Source organism: Marmota marmota, unplaced genomic scaffold (genome assembly GCF_001458135.2).
Source record: "Marmota marmota marmota unplaced genomic scaffold, marMar, whole genome shotgun sequence".
Taxonomy (NCBI): Eukaryota; Metazoa; Chordata; class Mammalia; order Rodentia; family Sciuridae; genus Marmota; species Marmota marmota.
In genome coordinates, this window is record NW_026000174.1 from 20,975,143 (window position 1) to 21,000,852 (window position 25,710).

General features: G+C 39.9%; 1 protein-coding gene across 1 annotated transcript; it reads left to right on the top strand.

Annotated features, from left to right (window-relative positions):
- The first annotated feature begins 558 nt into the window (after positions 1-558).
- Positions 559-24,023, top strand: Olfml1 (olfactomedin like 1). The gene is made up of 3 exons (XM_015477590.2): positions 559-1,132; positions 4,954-5,242; positions 22,256-24,023. Exons 1-3 carry the CDS (start codon positions 1,007-1,009, stop codon positions 23,044-23,046), a joined length of 1,206 nt encoding a protein of 401 aa, XP_015333076.1. The 5' UTR covers positions 559-1,006; the 3' UTR covers positions 23,047-24,023.
- The last annotated feature ends 1,687 nt before the right edge of the window (positions 24,024-25,710 follow it).

Below are 25,710 nucleotides of genomic sequence, written 5' to 3' on the forward strand. Positions count from 1 at the left end.
TGAACACACTCATGAAGGAGTGGTTGAGATAGGTAAAAGCCTGAACAGCAAGTGTAAAATTAGAAGATTTTACCACTTGGCTCTAGGGATATGATTTATCTTCAACTCGATTGGAAACTGCCGAAGTTGAATCCTATGTATTTCTAGCCTGTAGCTGTCTAAAGGGAATTCTGACATTTGTGACAGAAAACTCTAGGACTTCCTTACAAAGGAGTTGCACTTTGGCTTGGCTCTAGAAGCATCACTATCTTAATAATTGTTGTTCTTCTTAAGAAAAATCTTCTGGGCTCAACCCAGGGAAGCCAGGCCTGTAGCTCATTGTGCCTCTCTGCTCACTGAGCAATGCAGCCCTGTGCACTGGCTTTTCAGAGACAGGGGTAGATCAGGGTTCATTTTTCCTTGCTGTGCCTTTAAGAGCTGCAGGAATGCAAAGTAAGTTTGGAGGAGAGGTGGGTCTCCCAACAGAACTTCTGGGAAAAAGATCCTGGGAACTTATGCCAGAAACTCAACTGAGATTTCAACTCCAGAAGTTATTGGGGGTGGTTTGTGTTGGGTCAGGCCTCTGATTGGACCGCAGAGTCTATTAGGGAGGAGGAAAGCAAAAGTAAAAAGGAAACAGCTGGGGCAGGGGAGCAGGGGAAAAGCCTCCCCACCCCCTCCTACACTGAAAGCTGAAAGCTGTGTGCAGCCATTAGCCTGGGGAGGGTCTGTGCATGTCAAGGGTGAGGGCAGCAGAGGCTGAACCCAGGAAGCTCTCTGCACCAAGTGAGCCTGCAAGGACTCCAGGGACTGACTTTGCCAACAGCTGGACTTGATCACCAGCTCACAAACTGAGATCATGCATTGGGTGGAATAACAAGCCGACTTTGCTCTCTGGCTGTGCAAGACATTGTTTTTCAAGGATTTCCCAAAGCAGACAATAGATAACAGAAGACCACCACCTGGACCCTTGAGTCTTCTCTAAGAACCACTTTAAGATTCCACTCCTGGCAGAGTTTGCAGGATCATGGTGGCCCTTTGGGGAGCTTCTGCTCTGCTGGTTCTGTTCCTTGCAGCCTTTCTGCCCCCACCACAGTATGCCCAGGATCCAGCCATGGTGCATTATATCTACCAGCGCTTTCAAGTCTTAGAGGTAGGTGACATCTGTGAAACTTGCGTAGGGAACATGCCTCCTGGAAGTCACCTTGCTGTACTGTCTACTGGAATGTACGTTTTACAGATAGGAAGTGATAAATCCATTGCTAAAGTGACACTTACAAATGTCTGTAGTCTTATCAGTTTAGGGCACCAATTCTAGAGCCCATTCTCCCAGACCTTGGCTTCCCTCTGTTCTCTGATCTGGCAGTTTTTCTCATCTATAAAAAGGAGATAATAATATAAATTACTTTCTAAGGTTATTCTGAAGATTTAACAAAAAGATTCCAGCTCTGAGAAGTTGGGGATGGTTTGTGTTGGGTCATTAATCCATACTTAGAACATTGTCTAGCATGTTAGGTAAATGTCCAAAATACTGGACATTTAAAATTTAATACTTCATGTCTTAAAATATACAAATTAAAGCTTTGGGTCACTTTTTCTTCATGTTTTACTGTATCAAGATGTTAATATATTTTAGTTTTTTGTCTTTTTTTGATAAACCAATATGTCCCTGTCAAAAGTCATAAGAGTATACTGACAGACTAAGTCTTAGTGGTTTTTTTTTTTTTTTTTGGTCAAACAGGACTTGGACTAAGAAATGGCATATTTCAACTATGTTGAGTAGAGAGAAAGCATTTAGGCATCTACTTTGTTAAAATGTATAAAACCCAACATTTTTGTAAGTCAGACAGGTTCTCAAAACAAATGTAATCCTCTGCCCTGGTCTTTGCCACACCCTAGCATTGATAGCCACTATTTCATACTTAATCTTTTGCTTTTTAGAAGTTAAATAATTGGTATATTATTTATCTTCCAATACACTTTGATCTCCAATTTATTTTCTGTATTTTCCTGAAAAATGTTCAAGTCCAAATGATTTGCTCATCTAGCTACAGTCGGTAAAAATGATTCAACAGGGCAGCCAGAATGCATTGCTTAACATTGTCCAGTGGCCAGACTAAGGCCTGAAGGCTGTGGGCGAAATGTTCCAGCCCAGTGGCCTCTTGTTGCTGCTTCACTAGCTCCCTCTCCACAAACCTCCCAGTCTCACTACTTAAAAATGCCATAATTATGCTCAGCCTTTTGCACCAACTTGCCCTGGGATTAGAGCTACTAATAACCTGTAAACTGTCCTTCAATACTTTAAGAGATTGTGTGCAGACAAGGGTATAATGCACAGAGGGATACTCTCATAATTCTGAATGTGGATTTTAAAAACAAGGATGTGACTTTTATAGATTTTCCCACCTGGTCCTGACCTGGAGGTGAAGCCAAGTCCCAGGTGGCAGGCACTGTTGGTCAATATACTTAATAACTAAGTAATACAGTTCCCACCATGAGAGGGACATCTCAGAGGGATAAGAAGAAAGAGAATATAGATTTAGGGAATTACTTTTAATCCCTCCTGTCTTCTCCTTCCTGTCTCTTTATATCTCTATTACTTTACCTACAAAATGAAATGCCTTAAATATTCATGTTTGAGCTACAGAGATTTTCGTTAAACTGTGCCAAATGAGCTTTAAGTACATATACTCTTTGGCCAAATATTTGTTGAAGACTACTCTATGATTGGTACTGAGCCAGGTGTTGGGGATGGAGCTTACTTCTGGAACTTTATCCTAAGAAAACAAGTTAAGCACATGAAAATGTAAATTTTTTTTTCTTCTCAGCATTGTTTGAATGAAAAAAGAAAATTGAAAGCTACATAAATGACCACTTAAGAAGGAACAAATACTTTTTTTTTAATGGGGGATTTTTAGAGCAAGGTTCAAAGGCTCTCGCCTATAATTCCAGCGACTCAGGTGACTGAGGCAGGAGGATCACAGGTTTGAGATCAGCCCCAGCAACTTACTAAGACCCTGTCTCAAAACAATAATAATAAAGAGGGTTGGAGATGAAGTTCACTGGTAAAGTAGGGTGGGGGTGAGAATTTCATGAAAATAAAAAGGAGACCAGTAGCTTAAGAGGATAGGGATTATAGGGAGGGAGGAACAGGGGGAAAGCTGGGCCAACGAAATTGACCAGATTGTGGGCACATGTGGATATGTCACAAAGAATCCCATTATTTGGAATAATTATAATGTATCAATAAAGAAAAAAAATCCCTTGAGAAAAAAGATTATAGTAAGTTTAAAATATGTAGAAAGATATTACATGAAAAACAAGATTACATCTTTCTTCATTGTATTTCCTCTATGCAAAGGTAATCATTATTACAGTTTCTTGGGTATTTTTGAGAAAGAAGGCAGGTGTACACACAAAAAATCAAGCATCATATTTATGAGAATGCACGATTTCATTTTCCAAGTATCATCTTGATTTAGTTTTCAAATGATTCCTTATGTATTCTGGATTTATTTGAGTATAATATGGTTTTGAAGATTGGTGTTGCTTAAAGTGTATGGGGAAAAGTTGTTGTCTTGCTTTTTCTGGAGAATTTGGGGAAAAAAAAACTTATTAAAGTAAAGACATGCTATTTAAAAAAAAGAGAGTAGGACAGGTGGGTGTGGCGGTACACGCCTGTTTTCCCAGTGACTTGGGATGCAGAGGCAGGAAGCTCGCAAGTTATAGACTAGTCTTGGCCACTTAGTGAGACCCTGTCTCAAAATAAAAAATAAAAAGGATTGAGGATGTAGCTTAGTGGTAAAGCACCCTTAGGTTCAATCCCTGGTACCAATAAATAAATTAATAAATAAATATTACAGAAAAATAATAGGATACAATTAATGAAATGGTATATCTTATTGATTATGATATAGATGGATAAAGAAAATGTATATACACCAAATGGAATACAATTTAGCCTTAAAAGGAGGTCATTTGCATTGCCATAAGTGAACTTGAGGACATATGCCAAGTGACATAAGCCAACCACAGAAAATCAAACCTTGAATGAGTTCACTGATAAGAGGAATCTGAAAAAGCTGAGCTCATAGAAACAGAGTAGAATGGTCATTGAAAGTGGCTGAGGGGTAGGAGCAATGGGGAGATCTTGGTTGAAAATGCAAAATTTCAGTTAGAAGGAACAAGTTCAAGAAATCTATCCTACACCATAATGACTAGAGTTAATAACTATATTGCATACCTTAAAATCGACAAGTAAGCAAATTTTGAATGTTCTCATTACAAATAAAAGGAATGTGAGAGTAATGCATTTATTAATAGGTTTGATTTAGCCCTTTCACAATGTATACATATATTAAAACATCATGTATATGCCATAAACACATAGAACTTTTACTTGTTAATTTAAAAAGGCTCAAAAGTTTTTGATACAGATATATATTAATCGATATTAAAATGTTGATATATCAGCAAGTTAAAAATGTTACAAAACATATACAAAGTCATATTTTGAAACATATATTTATGAATACAATGGTGCACACCTTTAATACCAGCTATTCAAGAGGCTGAGGCAAGAGGATCACAAGTTTGAGGCTGGCCAGGAAAATTTAGTGAGATCCTGTCTCAAAATAAAAATGTTTTAAAAAGGATTGGGGATGTAGCTCAGTGGTAGAGAGCTTGCCTACCATGTGCAAGGCCCTGAGTTTAATTCCTAGTATCTCACACACACAAACACACACACATACAACGTTATAAATACAAACACACAACATAGATATGTATATCACTAAATACATGAGATCTTTCAAAAATATTAATTATCAATAGTACTTTTGAATGTAGGATTATGGGTAACATTTATTTCTCATTTTTTTGATTATTTGTATTTTTTATGAATGATAGCTATTTTTATTACTTGGGTAATTTGAATAACTAACAGTACTTAAATAATTTATTTTCTGACTGAAGCAAGGGCTGGAAAAATGTACCCAAGCAACAAGGGCATATATTCAAGACTTCCGAGAATTCTCAAAAAACATATCGGTTATGCTGGGAAGATGTCAGACCTACACCAGTGAGTATAAGAGTGCAGTAAATAACCTGGCCCTGAGAGTGGAACGTGCCCAGCGGGAGATTGACTACCTGGAATACCTTCGAGAATCTGACATATGTGTAGAAACAGAAGACAAGACACTGGCAGAAAAGCTACTTCAAGAAGCTGAGGAAGAGAAAAAGATCCGAACTCTGCTGAATGCAAGTAAGAACTGCATCTTTTACTACCCCTTCTAGGGTCTGTCACATTCAGAAAGGTGCAGACCTGGTACAGTTAGGGAGTGTCATCAAGTAATGCATAAGAAGTGGCTGTGGGCTTTTGTGTGCACCTGCTAGCAGAACAACCTGCGCAGGGAACAGTTGTCCAAGGGAAAAATACCTTCTGGAGAAGTAGCTGTTCCTTTCACAGGGAGTGTCTTAATTCCCCATGGAAGGTCAGGGCTACAGTGACAGAGGTTAACCTAGGAGCTTGCTTCCTGATAGACCTTGGTTTGGTGGAGGCATGTGGTCCCAGATCTTTCCAGGGAGAGTAGCAGGTTAGTGGATTCTATATCTAGTATCCTGGAAATAGGGAGCAGCTGTCAACATGCCAAACCATCACTCTGAAACTGGAAACGCAACAGCCAACCCTCAGGGCTGGGAATTTGCAGTGGATTATTAATATATGTATATGACTATGTGTGCTGCCTGGGATGTGATATCCAGGGAATTTGTCTTCAATTTTGTGATCTTTCAGAAGCCACTTACAGGCCATTAAGTAGCTCAAACTATAATCAAAAGTATCATGTAACAAACACACAAAGTAGAAGGAAAAGTTTCTGTGCATGAGTCCATTTCATTATAACAACAAGGGAGACAAGTCTCCCTCCTCAGAGTCTACCTTTGGAAATAAGAAAACTTTATTCATGTGCTAATTATGTCTGCCCTAAATTCAAGAAACTCCATCAGGGAAATACATCAGAAGCTGAATGTCATCACAGACCTAAAGTTTTCACATATCTTCTCACTGTAGTTTTTTTTTTTTTTTATAAGAACCCCATGGGTTGTTGGAAGAAGAAGGGTCTTCCTAAATGAAGTGACATTTGATCTGAATTTTGAAAGAAGTTAGAGTACATTGATCAGAAGGCACGTCAAGTGAGGACAGAACACATAAAGGCATGGACAAGGATATGTAGCACCTTGATAAGCAGATCTGCAAATAGGGCTGAGTGAAACCTGTGTAGGAAAACTGTGTTGAAGAGCTCAGTAGGACCCAGATGATGAAAGACCTAGCATGCTGTGCTAAGGAGGTTGAACTTTACTGGAGTAACTATAGAGAACCATTGAATTATTCTAAGAGGGCATGCTATGAAGGAAGAGGACAAGACCAGAGAGAGAGAGGAGACCTGTCAGGGGGATTCTGCAATGATTTGGGCAAGTTGGCATTAGGTGTCATAGCACAGAGAAGAGCAGGTGAATTTGAGAGCCATTGACAGCTGGAATCCACGTGGTTTGGTAATTTGTAATTGAAAGTAAAAGTAAAGGACACAGAAAGGGATGAGTTCAGGATGCCTCCTGGGGTTTGGGTTTAGGTCATTGAATGGTATGCAATACACTGGACTAGAAAACCCAAGAGGAGTTTGGGAGCACTTATTACTCAACTGTTTTTTCACTTATGTCTTAGTCCATTTTCTGTTGCTATAACTGAGTGCCACAGACTGAGTAATTTATCAAGAATAGAGATTTATTTACTTCATGGTTCTAGAGGCTGGAAAGTCCAAGAGGATGATGTTGGGCAACTGCATGGCATCTGGCAAGGGCCATCTAGCTGCATTATAACATGATAAAAGGCACCAAATGATGTGACAGAACAAGTGTGCTTTGGGGGCTCTCTTCCTCTTATAAAGCCACTAATGCAATCATGGAGGATTGCCTCTCATGATCGCTCCAATCCTAATTACATCCCAAAGGACCTGCTTCCAAATACTATTAACATAGGACTCTGAGGATTAAGTTTTCAACACATGAACTTTTGGGAGACACATTCGAACCATAGCAACTTGAAACTCTGAGATATTACAGTTCATTTATTTGCTCACTGCTTATTTTCTAATTCTCCAGCTATAATGTCAACTCTCTGAGATCCTGGACACGCTATTTCATGTCCAATATTCTAGGTACTGGAGAGTACCTAGAATAGTATCTGTGTTCAAATAAATAATTGTCAGGGAGTAACTGAGTGAACAAAAACAACAAAATGAATGAAGGATGGTCAACCCAGAGGAATCAGTTAGACTTTGATAAAAAGAAGGGAAAAAAACCATTTTAACTCTGAGTCAGAATACAAAGAAGAGGGTGCTTTATCTATAGTATGAAGGAGTTGATCAAATTGGTCAAGTCAGTGGTCCATTTTGGCCTTGACGTTGTCCTGATATGAATCATTCTGAGAAGTGAGCAGATAGGGGATAAAGATGAAGCACAGGAAGGAAAGTGGGAAGGGGACAAAGGGGGAGTCACCCAAGGATGAACAGAAGCTGCCTAAAAAGCTGATGTGTGTGCATGTGTGGCTCAGCAGTAGAGTGCTTACTTAGCACGCAAGAGGCCATGGGTTTGACTTCCCAGTACCACACACACACACATACACACACACAAAGGTGATGTGAAAGATTAGGTGCCAGTGTGGCCCAAGCCTGAAGGGTGTTGCTGAATCAGATTCCTAGGCTGCTCCTATTCCCTGGACACCTCAGGTCCTCAGGCTTTGAGATTATCCCTTTTCCACTCCCAACTGGAGCTGATAAGCAATCCTGACACTGGATTTGATGCTTTTTAAACCCCTATCTCATCCCTCACACACTGGAGCTCAGATATCTTCTCTCCCAACTCTGTGGTAAATGGAAAATTCTCTCTCAACCTCCCAGAGACTGTTGCTTACATGCCTGTTGACTCTGGAACTCTTGGTTTGATGATGTGTCTGTTTATGATTCAGCCAATACTTCTTGCCCTCCTCTATTGGGTGGGCTGCACGGGACATAGGAATGAACGGGACTCGTTTGCATCCTGTGCCAGCTTCTCTTGCCTCCTACAATCCATCTGCTACGGGTAGACCTCCTCACAACACAACGTGGATCCTATCACTCCTCTGCATAGCATTTTTTGTTTTTGTTCACCACTAATTATCAACAACAACAAAAATCCTTTCTACTCTCTGAGCCTTTTATATAATGGCCCAAGCTGATCTCAGCTGCTGCTTCTTATATATATTCATATATATACTTATACATGTGTTTGTGTGTATACACACACACACACACACACACACAGCATTTAGCATGCTTAATCACTCATATTTGTGTGTATCTGACTCCTCAATTAGGCCATGAGCATGTTGACATCTTCTTTCAGTATTTACAGAGTGTAGGACAGGGCCTCACATGGAGGAGGCCATAGAAATTGTTTCTAGAAGAGATACTGATGGCAGAGGCCAGGCAGAGATTGGTTTAGGGAAAGGTTAACAACTACAACCTTGTGATTAGTGCTCCTCTGACCTATCTATTTTCCAAGTTTCTCAGTCCAAGGTTAGACTTCATAATGCCACTTTTTTTCCCCAACTCTGTGTCATTTCGTATTTTACATACTGTGCCGCCTCTGCTTTTTTCTTCCCTTTTGCCATTTTTGTTAGTAACTATGCCGGTATCCATCTTCTAATGTTGCCCAACAAATTACCATAGATTTAGCAGATTAAAGCAATACAGATGTATTATCGCAGTTTCTGAGAGTCAGGAGTCCATGCACAGTTTAGCTGAGTCTGCTGCCTGTAGTTACAGGACTGAGACCTCTGGCTTCCAGAGTCTTCCCTCTCCATTGGTTGTTCATAGCATGTCTGTTGCTCCTTCAAGGCCAAAAAGAGACTGCTTCTCTTCAGAAGTACAGAGTGCCTCTTTTAAGAGTTTTTATCTGATTATGGTAGGCCTCCTATAATCGTCTTTTTTTTTTTTTAATTTTTAATTTTTTAGTTGTAGTTGGACACAATATCTTTAATTAATTAATTTATTTTTATGTGGTACTGAGGATCCAACCCAGGGCCTTGGCCATGTTAGGCAAGCGCTCTACCACTGAGTCACAACCCCAGCCCCCTCTACATTCTTTTTCAAGACTATATGTAAACTGTATATTCAAATAATATTTTCATTTTTAGAAAATTTGTTAGAGGGGCTGGGGATGTGGCTCAACCGGTAGCGCACTCGCCNTTTTTTTTTTTTTTTTTTTTTTTTTGCTTTTTGTTTTGTTGTTGTTTGGTACCAGGGATTGAATCCAGGCATGCTTAGCTACTGAGTCACATCCCAGCTCTATTTATTTATTTATTTATTTTGAGTCAGGGCAGGGTCTCGCTAAGTTGCTGAGGCTGCCTTTGAACTTGCAGTTCTCCTGCCTCAGTCCCCTAAACCATCATCTTCGTTTTTTGATTAACTCAGAATCAACAGATTTGGAATCTTATTTCTATCTGTAAAATCCTGTCACCTTTGTCGTACAATATAATACAGTCACAGAGTACTGTCCTCTCATATGCCCAGATCCTGCCCATACCCCAGGGGAGGGGATAATTAGGTCATTCTTTGGTTATGGTGAGGATCATGAGGGCCATTTGGAATTCTGCCTACCACAGTGCCTCAAATACCTGAATCCACCTTCTTCCTGGAAGTTCCCAATCTTTCTATCTTCTACCCTTGGCTTACCAGGACTGTCCCATTTACAGAAATTTTACTAAAATCCTAAAGACTCAAATCGGCTTCCTTGCATAGACAAACATCTTGGGGTTGTGGCCAGGGAGAGTTTCCCAGAAGTCAAATCACAGGGTTTCATTCAGATATACTTGCTGTGTTAGAGCATTTCTTAGAAAAACCTCTAGAGAGTAGATGAAGCAACTTCTTTGGAAAATTCAACCTTTTTATCCGAGGAGACTTCCGGGAAATTCTAATACATATTAGTCTAAGTGGTTCTCATTTCTGTTAAGAATATTTCTATGGCAACTACTAAGGGCCAGATATTTGGGTAATAAATAAAAGAAGATGGCTCTATAATGAGGCCATTCCTTATAGCTATCAAGACTTTAGACTTTAGACTTTATCTTCAGATGATCCCTAAATGATATTCACACAAAATCTTAATCCCAGGGATTTTTAGGGTTAAATAAAATTCTTAGAATCTTAAATTTCCCCATCTCTCTTCCTCTCTCTCCCTCCCTCCCCACCTATTTCACATACATACATAATTTAGACTGAAAATGAGTGTTACTGAATGTAATCAAACTTATATTTTTAAATAATTTCAAGTCCTGAGTACAAAAATTGTTATTGCTAAAATATGATTTTGTATTGTACTCGAGTCAATTTATGGCAAGGCACTATGGCCTCAGACACATAGACTAAGAATTCTCCAACCAAAGTCTTTGGAAGATTCCACAGGCTGCATTCTTGACTGGATAAAGGTATTAACTTCTTTTTAACTTGTAAATATCTTTTGAAGAAAACTTACTAAGAAAGTTAAAATCTGCTATAATGGCTTTTTTAAAAAATTTATTTTACTTCCTATTTTAGAACAGCTTCTTTTATTGCAAAGGGTGCACAAAAGTTACCTCAAGTAACCCTGACCCTACTGAATTAAATAACTCACATCTTTTGTTAGATCATGTTTCAAAGAAGAAAGTCTGCTGCAGCATATTTAAATACCTCTGGGATCCATGCAGGTAGAGAAATTGTTCATGCTCCATATTCAAATCCATTTTTAAAAAGCCAGAAAATAAAAAACAAAAGGACTAAACAAATAATCCACTGGAAGTCAAATGAAACATTTTCTTTGAGCCAACTCCCAAAGTCTGTTAGTTTGTGATGAGTGGAACACAACATTAAAAGAAGTCGAAGTAATTTGCAATAGATGTATTTACCACAAAGGAGGAGACTACAGGTATGCCTGCAGGGGAAATACAGAAGAGCATGAAAGTGCTTATGTGTGCAATGCACACAGAAGTTGCTACATTCACAAGGCCAGCAACACTGGAAGTGTGTGTACAGTTCAGCTAATCCTGGGCATCCCCCTGGAGAGCTGGTGCTCATGGATCCCGAAATGCCTATGTACTTAACATTTCCTTTGTTTATCCATCTGGAAGCCCTGTTGTCTATGAGGATATGTTGGGACACTAATGAAAGGTGCCATATCACATCAGCTGGTAACATTTGGCTGCAGATGGTATAAACATCCATTTATTCTCTCTCACTCATTTGTTCATTGAGTCAACAAATGTCTAACTGAATTTCAGATATATGTTGACATTGTGCCAGGCATTAGAGATGGAATGTTGGATAGGATAATATCTTTTTTCTCAAAAAGTTTACAGCTAAGTGGAGAAGGCACCTACACAAACCAGAATAACAGCCCAGAATGATAACTGCTCTGATGGAGGGATATACAGTGTGTCATAGAAGCTCAGGGAGAGGCATTAAGTAGATAGGGTCAGGGTTGCCATGGAGATGGGGGGACTGTAGACTCTGGAAAGTAATCTTCAGGCTGAATTCCAATCATGGAAAAAAGCTAAGGGTATTTTAAGCAAATGGAACAGCCTATGGTAGTACAAAGGTATATAGGGTTCAGTGTGTTTATGTGTTCAATAGAGCTCAGGTAGAGGAGAATGTTGTACAGAGGAGATTAAAGAGCCAGAAAAGAGCTGTTTCTTTGTGCTAAACTAGTTCATACTTGTAAACTTTGGGAAATGAGACTAACAATAGCCAATATGTATTGAGTGCTTATTACATACCAGGTGATCTTTAAGAATTTTATACATCTTATTAATATCATGTAATGCTGACAACTGTAGGAGATAGGTATCAGCATTATTCCCCAATTTATAGCAAATGAAACTAAGACACTGAGAGGATAAATAATTTGTCTAAGATGCACAGCTAAGAGACTGCAGAGCTGAGATTCAGACCAAGATGAGCTCCTACCCCTGTGCCATCCTCATCCATTGTGCTGCTCTGCTGAATAGAGATCAGCGTGGGAGTGCCAGGGTTCAGATGAAGGTTTTAGAAAGTTCATTCTGGCCACAGCATACAGAATGGACTGGCAGTAGGGAAGGTTGAGGGGACACAGGAGGAAGAGACTGAAGCTAGCAAAGCCATCTCCAGGGCTGCCCCAGAGGCATGGGAAGTAGAAGCCCTCTATTCTGAGAGTAGATGCCTGGGCCCAGAAGCTTCCAATTTTATTGTGTGTGGCAGTACGAAGACCATGTTCTCTTGGTTTCAATTTGAGGATGATTCCTACTCATAAAGAGACTGACTTAAATCATTCTTTAAAGTCCTGCCCAAGAAGGATCAATTTTCTTCCCCTACCCCCTTGTTTTTAGTTCCCTTCATTTTCTTCATTGATTTTTATTAAACAATGAAATCCTTCTGCTTCCCCTTACCTCATTCACTCCCTCTGGTTTACATCTGACTAGTCACCCTATCCAATAGATTCTTACTTCTGAATATCTGGCAAATGTGTTCTTTCCACCTGCACTGATCTCTGATCATACCCAGTCTTGATTACTGTGAGAGGCTCCTCACTGACTTTCTTGCCTCCCCTCAGTCCCTGTTTCCTCCTCTGTGGCCACCAGTGTTACCTTGCTAGTCAACATCTCACGACCTTAGCTGCTTCAATGATAATTCCTAACCTACAAGGTCAAGCAAACTCCATAAAACATCAAGAAAGCCTTTTACAACCTGAGACCAGCTTAGCCTTCTTTAAGTAATTTATTTTTCTGTATAACAGGAGTATCTGATAATTAAATAAAAACTGTGAATACTGTTTTCACTGTGTTTATTGTACTTATTTTTATTGTAACAGTAGATCAGAAGCCAACAAGCAAACACAGCAACTTTAAAATTTCTCAGTTTTATCTGTGTCACTCCTTCTTGTCTCTGATGCTTATGCTGTCCATTTGACCTGCTAGCCTGAAAACATAAAATATATTACATGCATGTCTAAAATATTCATGCCGTTTCCCAGGACTATCACAGTGCTTAAATCAGGGTAGGAGATCCATGTGTTCTAACCAAAGCAATTTGTTAGAAAATGAAGGTAACAATTGGCCTGGGATTGAATAAAGCCCTTTTATCTGTTATCTTGTCTAATGCCCATGACAGTCGTACTAGACAACCCCAACTTTCATATGTAGAAGCTGTGGCTCAGAGATTCACACAGCCCCATCTCCCAACCCCGTATTCCTGCTGTATCCAGTAGTGCACACTGCCCCAGACAAGCTAGCCACATCTCAGCATCCTTGTCTGCTCACCATTCTTCACCTCTATCCTGCCCCATATAAGTTGTCTGTTGCTACAATGATGTCACATAACAAATCACTTCAAGACTTTAAAACAGCATTTATTATTTCCCATGGGTCTACAGGGTGGCCAGGTAGTTCTGTTGACCTGGGCCAGGCATGACTTGCTTGTGAATCTGCAACCCATGGTACATTATCTGGGGATGGCTGGTTGGGGAGGGACTCATCTGGGGTGACTTGCATCTCCTCCATTTGGTCTTTGATCCTCCAGGAGGCTGACTTGAGCTCATTCTGATGATGGAAGCAGATGGCAGAGAGAAGACAGAAGCACACAAGGCCCCTTAGCATGGCCATTTTGACTACATTCTTTTTTTTTTTTTTTTTTGAATTTTTTATTGAGGGTTGTCAAAATGTTGACAAATTTCTTGGCATATTTCATATTTGACACTTTGATTCAGTGGTATGAACTCCATCCTTCACCCATACACAGTATTGCAGAATCACATCAGAGACTAATGAAGGAGTGATCTCGTATGACGTCGGTCGGTCTGTCTCTNCATACTGCTTTCCAAATTGGCTGCACCAATCTGCAGTCCCACCAGCAATGTACAAGTGTACCCTTTTCCCCACATCCTCGCCAGCACTTGTTGTTGTTTGACTTCCTAATGGCTGCCAATCTTACTGGAGTGAGATGGTATCTTAGAGTGGTTTTGATTTGCATTTCTCTGACAGCTAGAGATGTTGAGCATTTTTTCATGTACTTGTTGATTGACTGTATGTTCTCCTCTGAGAAGTGTCTGTTCAGGTCCTTGGCCCATTTGTTGATTGGGTTGTTTGTTCTCTTATTGTCTAATTTTTTGAGTTCTTTGTATACTCTGGATATTAGGGCTCTATCTGAAGTGTGAGGAGTAAAGATATGTTCCCAGGGTGTAGGCTCCCTATTTACCTCTCTTATTGTTTCTTTTGCTGAGAAAAAACTTTTTAGTTTGAGTAAGTCCCATTTGTTGATTCTAGTTATTAACTTTTGTGCTATGGGTGTCCTATTGAGGAATTTGGAGCCCGACCCCACCGACTGTAGATCGTAGCCAACTTTTTCTTCTATCAGACGGCGCGTCTCTGATTTGATATCAAGTTCCTTGATCCATTTTGAATTCACTTTTGTGCATGGCGAGAGAAAGGGGTTCAGTTTCATTTTGTTGCATATGGATTTCCAGTTTTCCCAGCACCATTTGTTGAAGATGCTATCCTTCCTCCATTGCATGCTTTTAGCCCCTTTATCAAATATAAGATAGTTGTAGTTTTGTGGATTGGTTTCTGTGTCCTCTATTCTGTACCATTGGTCCACCCGCCTTGACTACATTCTTTTGGCTAAAGCAGATTCCAATTCCAGCTCCAGAGTCCATCGTTCCACTATAATGTTTAATTGCATCAACATCAGGCTTTTGGTTTCAAAGTTCATGGAAAAAGGTAGCAACCAAGAAGAGTTTTTAATATGCAAGTATCTATATGAAAACAGGGAACCAGACATGAGTGTGATTGGTGTTTTTGAGAAGAAACATAAGAATCAGTGAGAAGGCGACTGCAAAGTTCAGGTTCAGGCAAATAGACCCTAGACCATCACATTGTGAGAGAGGGTGGAAAGCACAGGATGAAGTGAGATTTATTTCATAGAAAGAATCCACTGGAAAATATGAAAATGACCCTGTTTTCTTGCTAGGAAAAAAGGAGAAATTCAGAACATTTTCATATTTTTCTAATTGGTAAGAATATTATTTAAAAACAATAACAACAAAACATTATGCAAAAGAAAAAAATAAAACAAAAAAGCAGTTCAGTCTTTAAATGAGAAGTAGATGAAAACAAGAAGTTCATAATTATAACCTTGGAATACTTAAGAGATGTTGCAACAGTCAGATAATTGATGCAAAGTCCACTCTGTTTGATTGGAAATCCCCCAGAGGACTGGCCATTTGCATGTATTGACTAGTCCGGATGTTCTAGGATGGTAGTTTTCAATCTTTCAGTCTCAGGAACTCCTTACAGTCTTAACAATTATTCAGGACCCAAAAGAGGTTTGTTATAAATGTTAATATTTGCTACAATTGTAATTAAAATAAAAAATTATACTGCACACCAGATACTATTCCAGGACAGAAAATGCAGTGAATAAAATGGATAAGACTAAGCCCTGGATCTCATCGAGCTTATATTCTATTGAGGGGAGTCAAACAATATGTCAACAGATAAATGTATAGTGTCAGAAAGAATATAATAGGCACTATAGAAAAAAAAAAAGAATTACAGTAAGTAGGTTATAGGAAGATGGCCCAAAGGAGGCATTGGAAGGGAGTTGTTCATGCTGGGCTCCAGCTGTCAGGACACCCTGGTGGAAGAAGGCCAGACTCACACTCAGAGACTACACATCCTTGCAGCTTTCAGACATTCCCCTGATGTACTCAGATTGATGCCATTGGCAACACAAAGCCATGCAAATGAAGGGGCATGGATCAAGTCTGTTATCTTTCTCATAATCTTTTACTAATCACCAATAAGGCTGTCAGGACTTGGTATTGGATGCCTTGGAATACTCGGAATTTAGTAACCTAGAAAAGTTGGGACCTAGGAAAACATATAGTATGGATTTACTGAAGGTGACTCACCAAGACCAATACATAGAGCACAGTTATTGTACTCTGTTTCAGCCTAATCCTGGATTCATGGCTCTCCAGTAATGCCAAACCATACTATGGCTCACTGAGTACATTTCAAACAAGATTTGTGTTTCTCTGAAGCATTCAGACAGTGAAATAGTACCTGCTCATCTATTTTATTTCAAAATTCATATAGTACAAGTTGAGATTGAAAGTTTGGACAAATACTACTTTATTTGAACCTCCCTGATTCTTGAGTATGGAGTGTAAGCATTAAGAGTTTGAATAGTGAAGGTGATTTATATTGTGCCCTAAACCAGGCACCAAAGATAAGAAAACAAAAAAGAGACAACTTCTGTCTAAAGTTCTTGCAAGGAAACAAAATAAATACACAATTCTAATCCAGCAGTGGGAGTTGTCCTGGAAGAGGGCTACATAGAAAGCTTTGGGCGCTTAAGGAGCAGGTAACTGCTCTCCAACAGTCAGAGAATTTTGTTTTGAAAGACGAGTAGATGTGTCCAAATTTAGCAAAATCAAATTAAGGAAAAGTATGGCAAAGTCTAAAACTTGTGGAAGGCCAGTGCCCTGGTGTCTAGAGACCAATCCAGCGTGGTGGGGAAATGATAAGACAAAGTTCAGATTGAGGACCTTGTGTGCTACACTGAGATATCTGAAATGTGTTCTGTGGGGGAAAAAAGCAAATGGCCCAAACCTCTAGGATAATTAAGTCCACACAGACAATTTTATTGTAATAGCATGAAATTTTATATACTGACCACTAGTCTGACACTAGGATCTTTATCATCCCAATGCCTAATATCCTTCCTATCACTTGATGTACTGACAAATGTACATGGATACAATTTAGATAGTCGAACAAGTCAAGTTTCATAACAATTTCAAAAAGTAGTCCAAATTATCATCATTTTAGAGGAATTCTTTCCTCCTTCTTCTCTTCCTTTTTTTCCTTCTCCTCCTTCTATGAATTTATCACTCTTCCCATGAAAACCTGTTTTTCCTTCTTTGTTGCTGTCTCAGCATCCTGCACCCTATCTTTGAGTCTGGTCTGTTATCATCTGACTCTTGATCTAATCAGTTAACTAAGACCTAACCTCTCTTTTTCTGCTTCTTGAATCCATGCCAATCTTTCCATGCCCCCTCACTAGCTGGTTATCTCTCATCTGGAATAAACTTACAAATTCCTAACCTGGTTTCCCTGTGTCTACCTACCCTCCTACAGCCCACCCCCAAAATTATAATCTACTGTCAGCCAGACCATTATTTCTAATACTCAGAGTGAGTCTCTCTGTCTTAGAGAGGGACAAATCTCACAAGGCCTGGAGACTGTTATATAAAATAAGGGAAATATTTTAAAAGATTCAAATAAATGATATATTTGCCTAAGAATTCACTGTGAGGCCTTGGGCCAAATTCAACCCTAATTGCTTGTCTGCAATTCTGCCTGGGGGGAAACAGATTTTATTTCTCTGGTTAGCAGGTGAAACCTTGCATGCCATTGTCTCTGATAAGTAATTTGCATTTTGACTGGACTCAAAGGTTTTATATTTATTATTTCCAATCCTTCAACTTTTTCCTTCTGCTAATTGTCTCCTCTCAAGATAAGCACAGCAGGAAATTTTAACTTACTCCTTTACTGAAACACTGAAAATGTACTCTCCCTAAATTCTAAAAGAAGAATGACTTATAATATTTAAAGAAGATCATCCCTGAAGAAAATGAGAGAGCATTTAGCCTAAAACCCTTCATGGTAGAACCAAGACTGAATTGACAAAGGGACTTTTAGGGGATACAGTGTTCTGGATTTGGGTCTCTGACTCCCGGCCCTGGGTTCCATCTACAAAGGAAGGGGTAGTAAAAGCAGAGGGAGAACATGGGAGAATTTCTTTTTTCTTTTTCCCCAGAGCTGCATTTCCCTGATCCTAACCATATATCAGCACTGTCTTGTTATTTCTCTAAGGGTTCTGCATTCAATGAAAGGAGGCATAGAAGGAAAAGGAAGAAAGTGTGTGTTTGTTTCTTCTGTATTTTAAATGAATGTTTTCTTTGGGTAAGACATTCACGTGCCTTATTCTTAGACACAGTCCTTCCATAGCTGGGCTGCAAGCCTGCTGGCCTTCTTCCCAGATAGAAGGATGGGTAGGCAGGGGGGCACCTAGTCAAGACAGATATCCTGTCATCCTCAGAGGTCCATGGCCCTCATGCCAGGACATATCACTCTCCTCTCCTTCCCACCATACACGCTCACCAATATGCTGCTGAGGCTTGACACAGGTGCCCCAGCTCCTGCCTTTCAGCTTGAACTGAGCTCAGAGGACTCCTTCCCCATAGCTGAGTGACCTTTCCAAGTAACTTGTGCAAGCCTTAATTTTTCTTCATTTGGAAAAGGGGGATTAAACTATCTACCACTGAAATTCATAAGAATTATATAAGTTAATACAAAGAGCCTAGAATATTATCAAATATATTTTATTTATTGTCAGACATTTATTAACTTCTTCAGCCCTGTGCTCATTCCTTAATAAGGAATAGCTTCTAGGCTTCTCTAATAACCCATGGACCCCCTCTTCCTCCATAAAAGTCCTTGCAGGCTTAAAGCCTCACTCATTTATCCTCTATGGTCAATATAGGATCTGGGAAGAGCAGAAGCTTCACATCAGACAAGCTGAGCTTGTGGCACTGGAAAAGGTCTCCTGTGCTCAAGCAGAGAAGGGGTCCTGTAAACAGCACAGCTCATTTGTCCTCTTTCACAAAAATGCTATAGCCACTAGTAGTTAAGAGTACTAAAGAGTCCGTCTCTTGGCTGCTCCTGAAATACGTAAGGTTCCCATGTGCCTTCCCAGGACTCTGGCTTCCTATAGGCCAGGACACTCAGGAAAGTGGTGACCTAGAGGCTAAAGGAAAGCAAGTCCTCAGACTGGTGAAGCCTGTCAGCATGGAGACATGGTGACTGCTGATGGCTGAGAGATTACTGTTACTGTAGTTTACCCTCAAGTCTTTCCCTGGCCATAGAGTGGGCCAGGCAAAGTCTCTCTGCCTCTGGGAGTAGCCAGTAGTAACATAACCACAGAAAGGACTGACTGGGACTCAGCTCTTCCCAGATTCACTTGCTCCCCACCCCTACATCTGCCACATGTTCCCTTCAGAAGGTTGGAATTTTTTTTTAAGTGAAAATAATGGATTTGAAAGTGTCTTAAAAGCATTAAAGTACTTTTCAAGTGATTATTTACTTAAGATGGGCCTGTGGTCAGAATTCAGGATATGCAGTGCTATTTAGATCCTAGGAAAAATATCTGCTTAAATGAAATTATTTTCTGTATTAATTCAATAGACATGTACAGAACCTTCAAAGCACTGAGTTAGTCATTAGGGCACAATACTAAACATGAAGACAGAGGCCTTTTTCTTGTGGAGTCTAGTTGGGGAGATGGACAATGAGCTTATAAATAAAACAAAAAAATTATCAATAAAAATAAGTGATCTCAAAGAAATAAGAAAGGTGTTCTAGTAGATAATTTTAGGGTGGACATATTTAAAGTGGTCACAACCTCTTAAGGAATTGATATTAAAAGAAATTTATCTAGAAGGGAGACCAATGGAGTAAAGGAAGGGGATTGAGAGGGAGGGAGGAGGGGAGGGCATGGGGGAAGTACTGGGAAATGAAATCTGTAAGATACTAGTTAAAATACTGATACTGATAATAATGGAAAGGAGATCCTCAGACAAGAGGATGTGGGAGGGAGGAGGGGAAGGAAAGGGAAGGTACAAGGAAATGAGAATGACCAAATTATGTATATGGATGAATATGACATAATGAATCCCACTATTATGCATAATTATATTGCACCAATAAAAATAGTATTCCATGAAAAAATAAATAAAAGAGATTTATTAATCCACAGCACTTCAAATAAACAAGGAGGGAGAAATGGAAGGGTAAGATACTGTTGGAAAGGTGGGATATTACAATTGTTGATTTCTAACATACAACGGTTCTGGAGGTTGGGGGATTCAAAATATGCCCATTGAAGGGTTTTGCTAAAGTGGTTTAAAAGGAAGTTTTCAAGGAGTTGAAGAAGTACTCTGTGCATATGGCATAGTATACTGGAGAACAATCAGCAATTAAGCTAAGAGAAGTTGAAACATAAAGGGTGAGATACAAAGAAGAGGCCAGGCATGGTGGCGCAAACTGTCATTTAATTCAGGAGGCTGAGGCAGGAGGATCCCAAGTTCAAGGCTAGCCTCAGAAACTTAGAGAGGCCCTATCTCTACGTGCCCTTAAGTTCAACCCTTAGTAACAAACATTCACATGAAAGAAAGAAAAAAAGGAAAGAGAAGAAAAGGATACAAAGAAGGAAGAGTGTATGCATGAAGGTGGAGGAATAATACTCTGAAATGGCAGTAAAGAACTAGAATAATGTAAACCCCTTCTTTTTACTTCATCTTCTTCCACCTAGTTTAGACCCTTTATCATCCTGTTTGGACTATAGAAATAACCTCCTAATTGGTCTCCCTGATTTTGTTCTCTTCCTCGTGAGTCTATCATACATAGGCTACCAGCTTACTCTATGGAACAGCCTTGACAGTCTTTTCCTTCTCAATGACTTCAATAGTTATATTTCTGCCAATAGAATAAAACCCAAATTCTTTAGCTCCATCTTCAAGGTTCCAGGCAATAGAGCTGGCTCCAATCTACTCATTGGTATTTGCATCTAGTTGAGACAATATTAAGTATTTAGGTTGTATTGGTTTAAATTTATTAGGTATTATTTTACCTAATCTCTCTTTCTCTCTGGGGATTGAATAAGGACTTCACACATGCTTGGCAAGCATTCTATCACTGAGTTATACTCCCATTCCATTTCCTAATCTTGGAGGACTTTCCTGAAAGTGATTTTGTTAACTCTCTAGAATGTTCTTTCTACTTCTTTACAGAGTTCCACTCCATTTATCTTTCTTTTTTACATTTTTAAATTTTTTAAATATTGTTTTTTTAGTTGTAGTTGGACACAATATCTTTATTTTATTTATTTATTTTTATGTGGTGCTGAGGATCGAACCCAGGGCCTCACACATCCTAGGCATGCGCTCTACCACTAAGCCACAACCCCAGCCCTTCATTTATCTTTCAAGGGCCAAATCAAATGCAGATTCTTCCCTACCTCAAATGTTATCTCCCTTATGTATGTTCTTTTGTAAAAAACAAGACAAAAACAGGGCTGGGGTTGTGGTTCAGTGGTAGAGTGCTCGCCAGTATGCTCAAGGCACTGGGTTCAATCCTCAGCACCACATAAATGTAAAATAAAGATATTGTGTCCACCTAAAACTTAAAAATAAATATTAAAAAAGACAAAAACAAACAAAAATAATCCAAACAAAAAACCCTTCAATCTTACATCCTAACTAAGCATGTACCTAATAAGAAAGAACCATGCCTAATTTATCTTTGCATCTCTACCCATTATACCTCACCCCATAACACCTAGCCTTGTAGATTTTTAAATGTCTCTGACTAAATATATCCATAAATTCACAAATGGATGATTTGAGCTCTTACAATGTTGCAGCAATGTTAAGAATTTTTCAGAATGCCAGAATCCTTCAATAGAAGATATCTCCTCATGGTTTAGGACCAATATATATATTTTTTATCCTCAAATCTTATCACTCTTTTGAGAAGCTTGTAAGCTAAATACACAGTAGATACCCAGTAAAATCTTGGTAAACAGAACTGAATTACATGTCTTCACACCCATGTCATTCTCACTGTGCCAATTCTATGTACTCTTGAATGATAAGGGTCTCTGAAACAGCAAGGGGCTGCTTATATCCTGAAGTGAATAAAATGGCTAACTTTTGAAACTGGACAGCAACTGTCTTACCAAAGACCCATTCTTCATTTAGTCTCTGATTCGTTGAATCATATCATAACTCATGTAATAAATTTATTCTGAACCATATGGGGGAAAAATCAATCTGTGAAAATAAGAGATGAAAGAGTGAGCTTGGCTTAATGCTGGAATTTCAATGCATTTTATCTGAAAAACATGAAATGCTTACCTGTGTTCCATTTTTGCCCTAGGATTTCCCTAAGGAGAACTCTTCTTTTAAGGACCATAATTTTATAGTAGACTTGAGAATTTTCCCTATCACTATTAGAACTGAAAGGAAACAGGATATTCCAGGCATAGTAAGTCTTCCACAAAAGTAAACATCTCATGTTAAATAATCTCTCCTTTTTCTCCTGTTTGGCCAGGCTGTGATAACATGCTGACGAGTATAAAGTCTCTAAAAATAGTGAAGAAGACTATTGACACAGATGGCTCTTGGATGAAAGATGCTGGCAGTGACTCTCCAAAAGTATATTTCTTAATTGGATCCAGAAACAACACTGTTTGGGAATTTGCAAACATGCGGGCATTCATGGAGGACAGCACCAAACCCCCTCCCCGGAAGCTAAACCTACCACTTTCCTGGCAGGGATCAGGCCAGGTGATCTACAGAGGTTTTCTATTTTTTCACAACCAAGGGACTTTAAATGAGATAATCAAATATAATCTGCAGAAGAGGACTGTAGAAGATCGAATGCTGCTCCCAGGAGGGGCAGGCCGGGCACTGGTCTACCAGCACTCCCCTTTCACTTACATTGACCTGGCTGTGGATGAGCATGGGCTTTGGGCCATTCACTCAGGTCCAGGCATCCAAGGCCATTTGGTTCTCACAAAAATTGAGTCTGGCACACTGGGAGTGGAGCACTCATGGGATACTCCTTGCAGAAGCCAGGATGCTGAAGCCTCATTCCTCATGTGTGGGGTTCTCTATGTAGTCTACAGTTCTGGTGGCCAGGGCCCGCATCGCATCACCTGCATCTATGATCCACTGGACACTATCAGGGAGGAGAATCTGTCCAACTTGTTCTTCCCCAGGCGGCCAAGAAGCCATTCCATGATCCATTACAATCCCAGAGATAAGCAGCTCTATGCCTGGAATGAAGGAAACCAGATCCTTTACAGACTCCAGACAAAGAGAAAGCTGCCTCTGGAGTAACATGTTGCAACTGGGAGGGAGGGAGAGTAACATCATGGCTTTCGCAGCTGCTCTCTGGGACACTGAGACCACAACCTCTTCACAATGTAGTATCACTCTGGTCACACACAGGAATAGGTTGTAGAAGTGGGAATACATATGCATCCTTTCCCAGGTGGTACTGCATTAGGAATCTTCCAAGAGCATAAATGAGAGTCCATCATTGGAGAATTTTCAACAAAGTCCATTACTCATCCACATGTCCTGGCCCTCATGGCCAGCTACATTCTGGTCCTGCTGACTTCTAGACTTTTCTTTTTTGTTCTCCAGCATTTGCTTTAACTCTGCCTTTATCCCTTAACAGTTAGAATCATATGTCCCCACAGATACTCAGACTCCTCTTCTGTCTTTCCCAAATACCCATAAATATTTTTTTTTCATTTTTCACTGCCCAACTAAAGTACTATTTCTTATCGATGTTTAATCTTTATTTCCCCTAGTCTTGCCTTTCTACCAAGTGAAGTAAATATTATAATAGAGTAAAAACATTAACATCTGAATACCACTTTTTAGTTGCAAAGTATTTGCATATTATTTAATTCTCACTCTGTGAGATATGTACAAATCTTTACAATTGCCATTCTAGATAAGAAAGGGTCTAGGTGAGTTGTTGAAAGTAGCACAACCACAAAATGAAAGAGCTAGAAACTGCTACAAATCTCATAGTCTTTCCATTGCCCAAGGAAGCATCAAATATTTATTTTTGTTCACCCAGCCATTTATAATCAGTGTGTTCATAGTTCAGTCTAAAAATAATAGTCTCCCTCTTAAGTCAGTTTTCACGTCTGCACAAGACCTTCCTATAGGTCTTTCAAAAGCTACTTCCTCCAGAAAGCCAGCTTAAGGGTGAGGACACCACCTCTACCTCATCTTGCCTTACTGTCACTTGCTTCTCTCTTTTGGCTTTAAATGCAATAAAAGTAACACTAAGCAAATAAGCTCATCAGGTTATATTTGCCTATATACCCTCATCATGAAAGCTTTTAGGGAGTGCTGCCTGTGTTGAGTTTACTGTGAACAATCCCCAATACACAGAGAACCTTGGTTAATATTCTGGAATCTGGATGGAAGCCAGGTAACAGGCAAGCAACTGTCTACCACAGCAGGCATGCCGTGTGGCACTGAGGGCAGCATGCCTCTTGAGAGGGGCTTCAAAGTGGTTCCCATGTGTGTGTCTAATTCAGCTGAGTTTGGGTCACAAGTGCAGGCTGTGGTGCCAGTCTGTGTCATGTGCTGAGGCTCCTGTCTTTCCAGGTTGGTCACATGAGAGGGCTTGCTTTGTGTGCTTGCAGCTGTTCCCTGGTCTTTGCCAAGTCCAGGCCGGGACCATGGGCAGTGAAAAGAGGTTTTTCTCCCCTGTAGCATTTGAGTAGATCTGTGGCAGAAAATAAGGACCCAACCTACAGATACAGTGTAATTACCCACAATTCTAACAGAACAGTACAGAGAGCCCAAATCCGTTGTGAAATGAGGCAGGTATAAATAAATAAATTTATTTATTTCCCACAGCCTGGGGCCTGCCTGTGGGAAAGTAACATTACCTATCTCACAGATATAAAGAAAGTGGCCTGGGCTGGGGATGTGGCTCAAGTGGTAGTATACTCACCTGGCATGCGCTGGGCACTGGGTTCGATCCTCAACACCGCATAAAAATAAAATAGAGATATTGTGTCCACCTAAAACTAAAAAATAAATGTTAAAAAAAAAAAAGAAAAGAAAGTGGCCTGCCTTGCAGTGGAGAGTGGAATGGAGTTATCAACAGGAGAGAGTCCCTGCATGAAAACAGGCCTGGGAACATCTTCTTGGGTTTCTCTCAGGTGAACTTTTCATCTCTGAGGTCTCTTGTTGGATTTATATGAGAACTGATGTCCTGGTGACCTATACAAGAACTATAGCCAGAGCTGGGGAACTTTAAGATTCCTAATATCCAGGCCACACCTCTAGCCCATTAAATTAGACCCTCTAGGGGTGGGTCACAGACATTATTATTTTTTAAGCCCCTTCCCTGCAAGGTGGTTCCGAAGTGCAGATAAGTTAGCCAGTTACTTTTTTACATTTCTAAAAGTAATGGTAGAGTTGGGGGTGTAGCAGAGTGATAGATGCTCTCCCTGTGGGCATGAGGTCTTGGGTTCCACCCCAGAATTAAAAAAAAAAAAAAGTAATTGTATAGTTCTAAGAACAGACTAGCATTTTCTGGGGGCTGGGGTAAGGACAGTGGGTTCCCTGGGGCAATACATGTGGGATTTGGAAACACCCATGAACTTGTGTGAACTGTGGCAGACACCATTTATCAAAGTTTCTCTGCTGCTATTTTAAGGAAGTAAAATAGAACTGAAGGGTGTCTTGCTGTAACACAACTCTTGTGGGCCCCAGCCTTCCTCTGCTGGCTTTGCCCTTGATCTGCTGCTGGCTAGGTTCCTGCAGTGACCACACGTCTCTTATTTGCCAGTGTGGCTTATGTTCTATTCACGTGTACAAGTCTCTGGGCACACTGTTAATTTCAGACCACGAGGGTAAATTTGGTTTGAAAAAAGATGTGTCCCATGGAGTCTGCCAACTCTCCAGCCTGTAAAGAACTGGAGGCCAGAGCTGTAAGTGACTCCTGCCAAAGCTGGGGACTGTGCC

Excerpts from the sequence above, each read along its gene's own strand:
- Olfml1 (XM_015477590.2), top strand. The coding sequence starts at position 1,007 with ATGGTGGCCCTTTGGGGAGCTTCTGCTCTGCTGGTTCTGTTCCTTGCA. Across the intron at positions 1,133-4,953 it reads AGCGCTTTCAAGTCTTAGAG|CAAGGGCTGGAAAAATGTAC; the intron begins GTAGGTGACATC and ends TTCTGACTGAAG. Across the intron at positions 5,243-22,255 it reads CCGAACTCTGCTGAATGCAA|GCTGTGATAACATGCTGACG; the intron begins GTAAGAACTGCA and ends CTGTTTGGCCAG.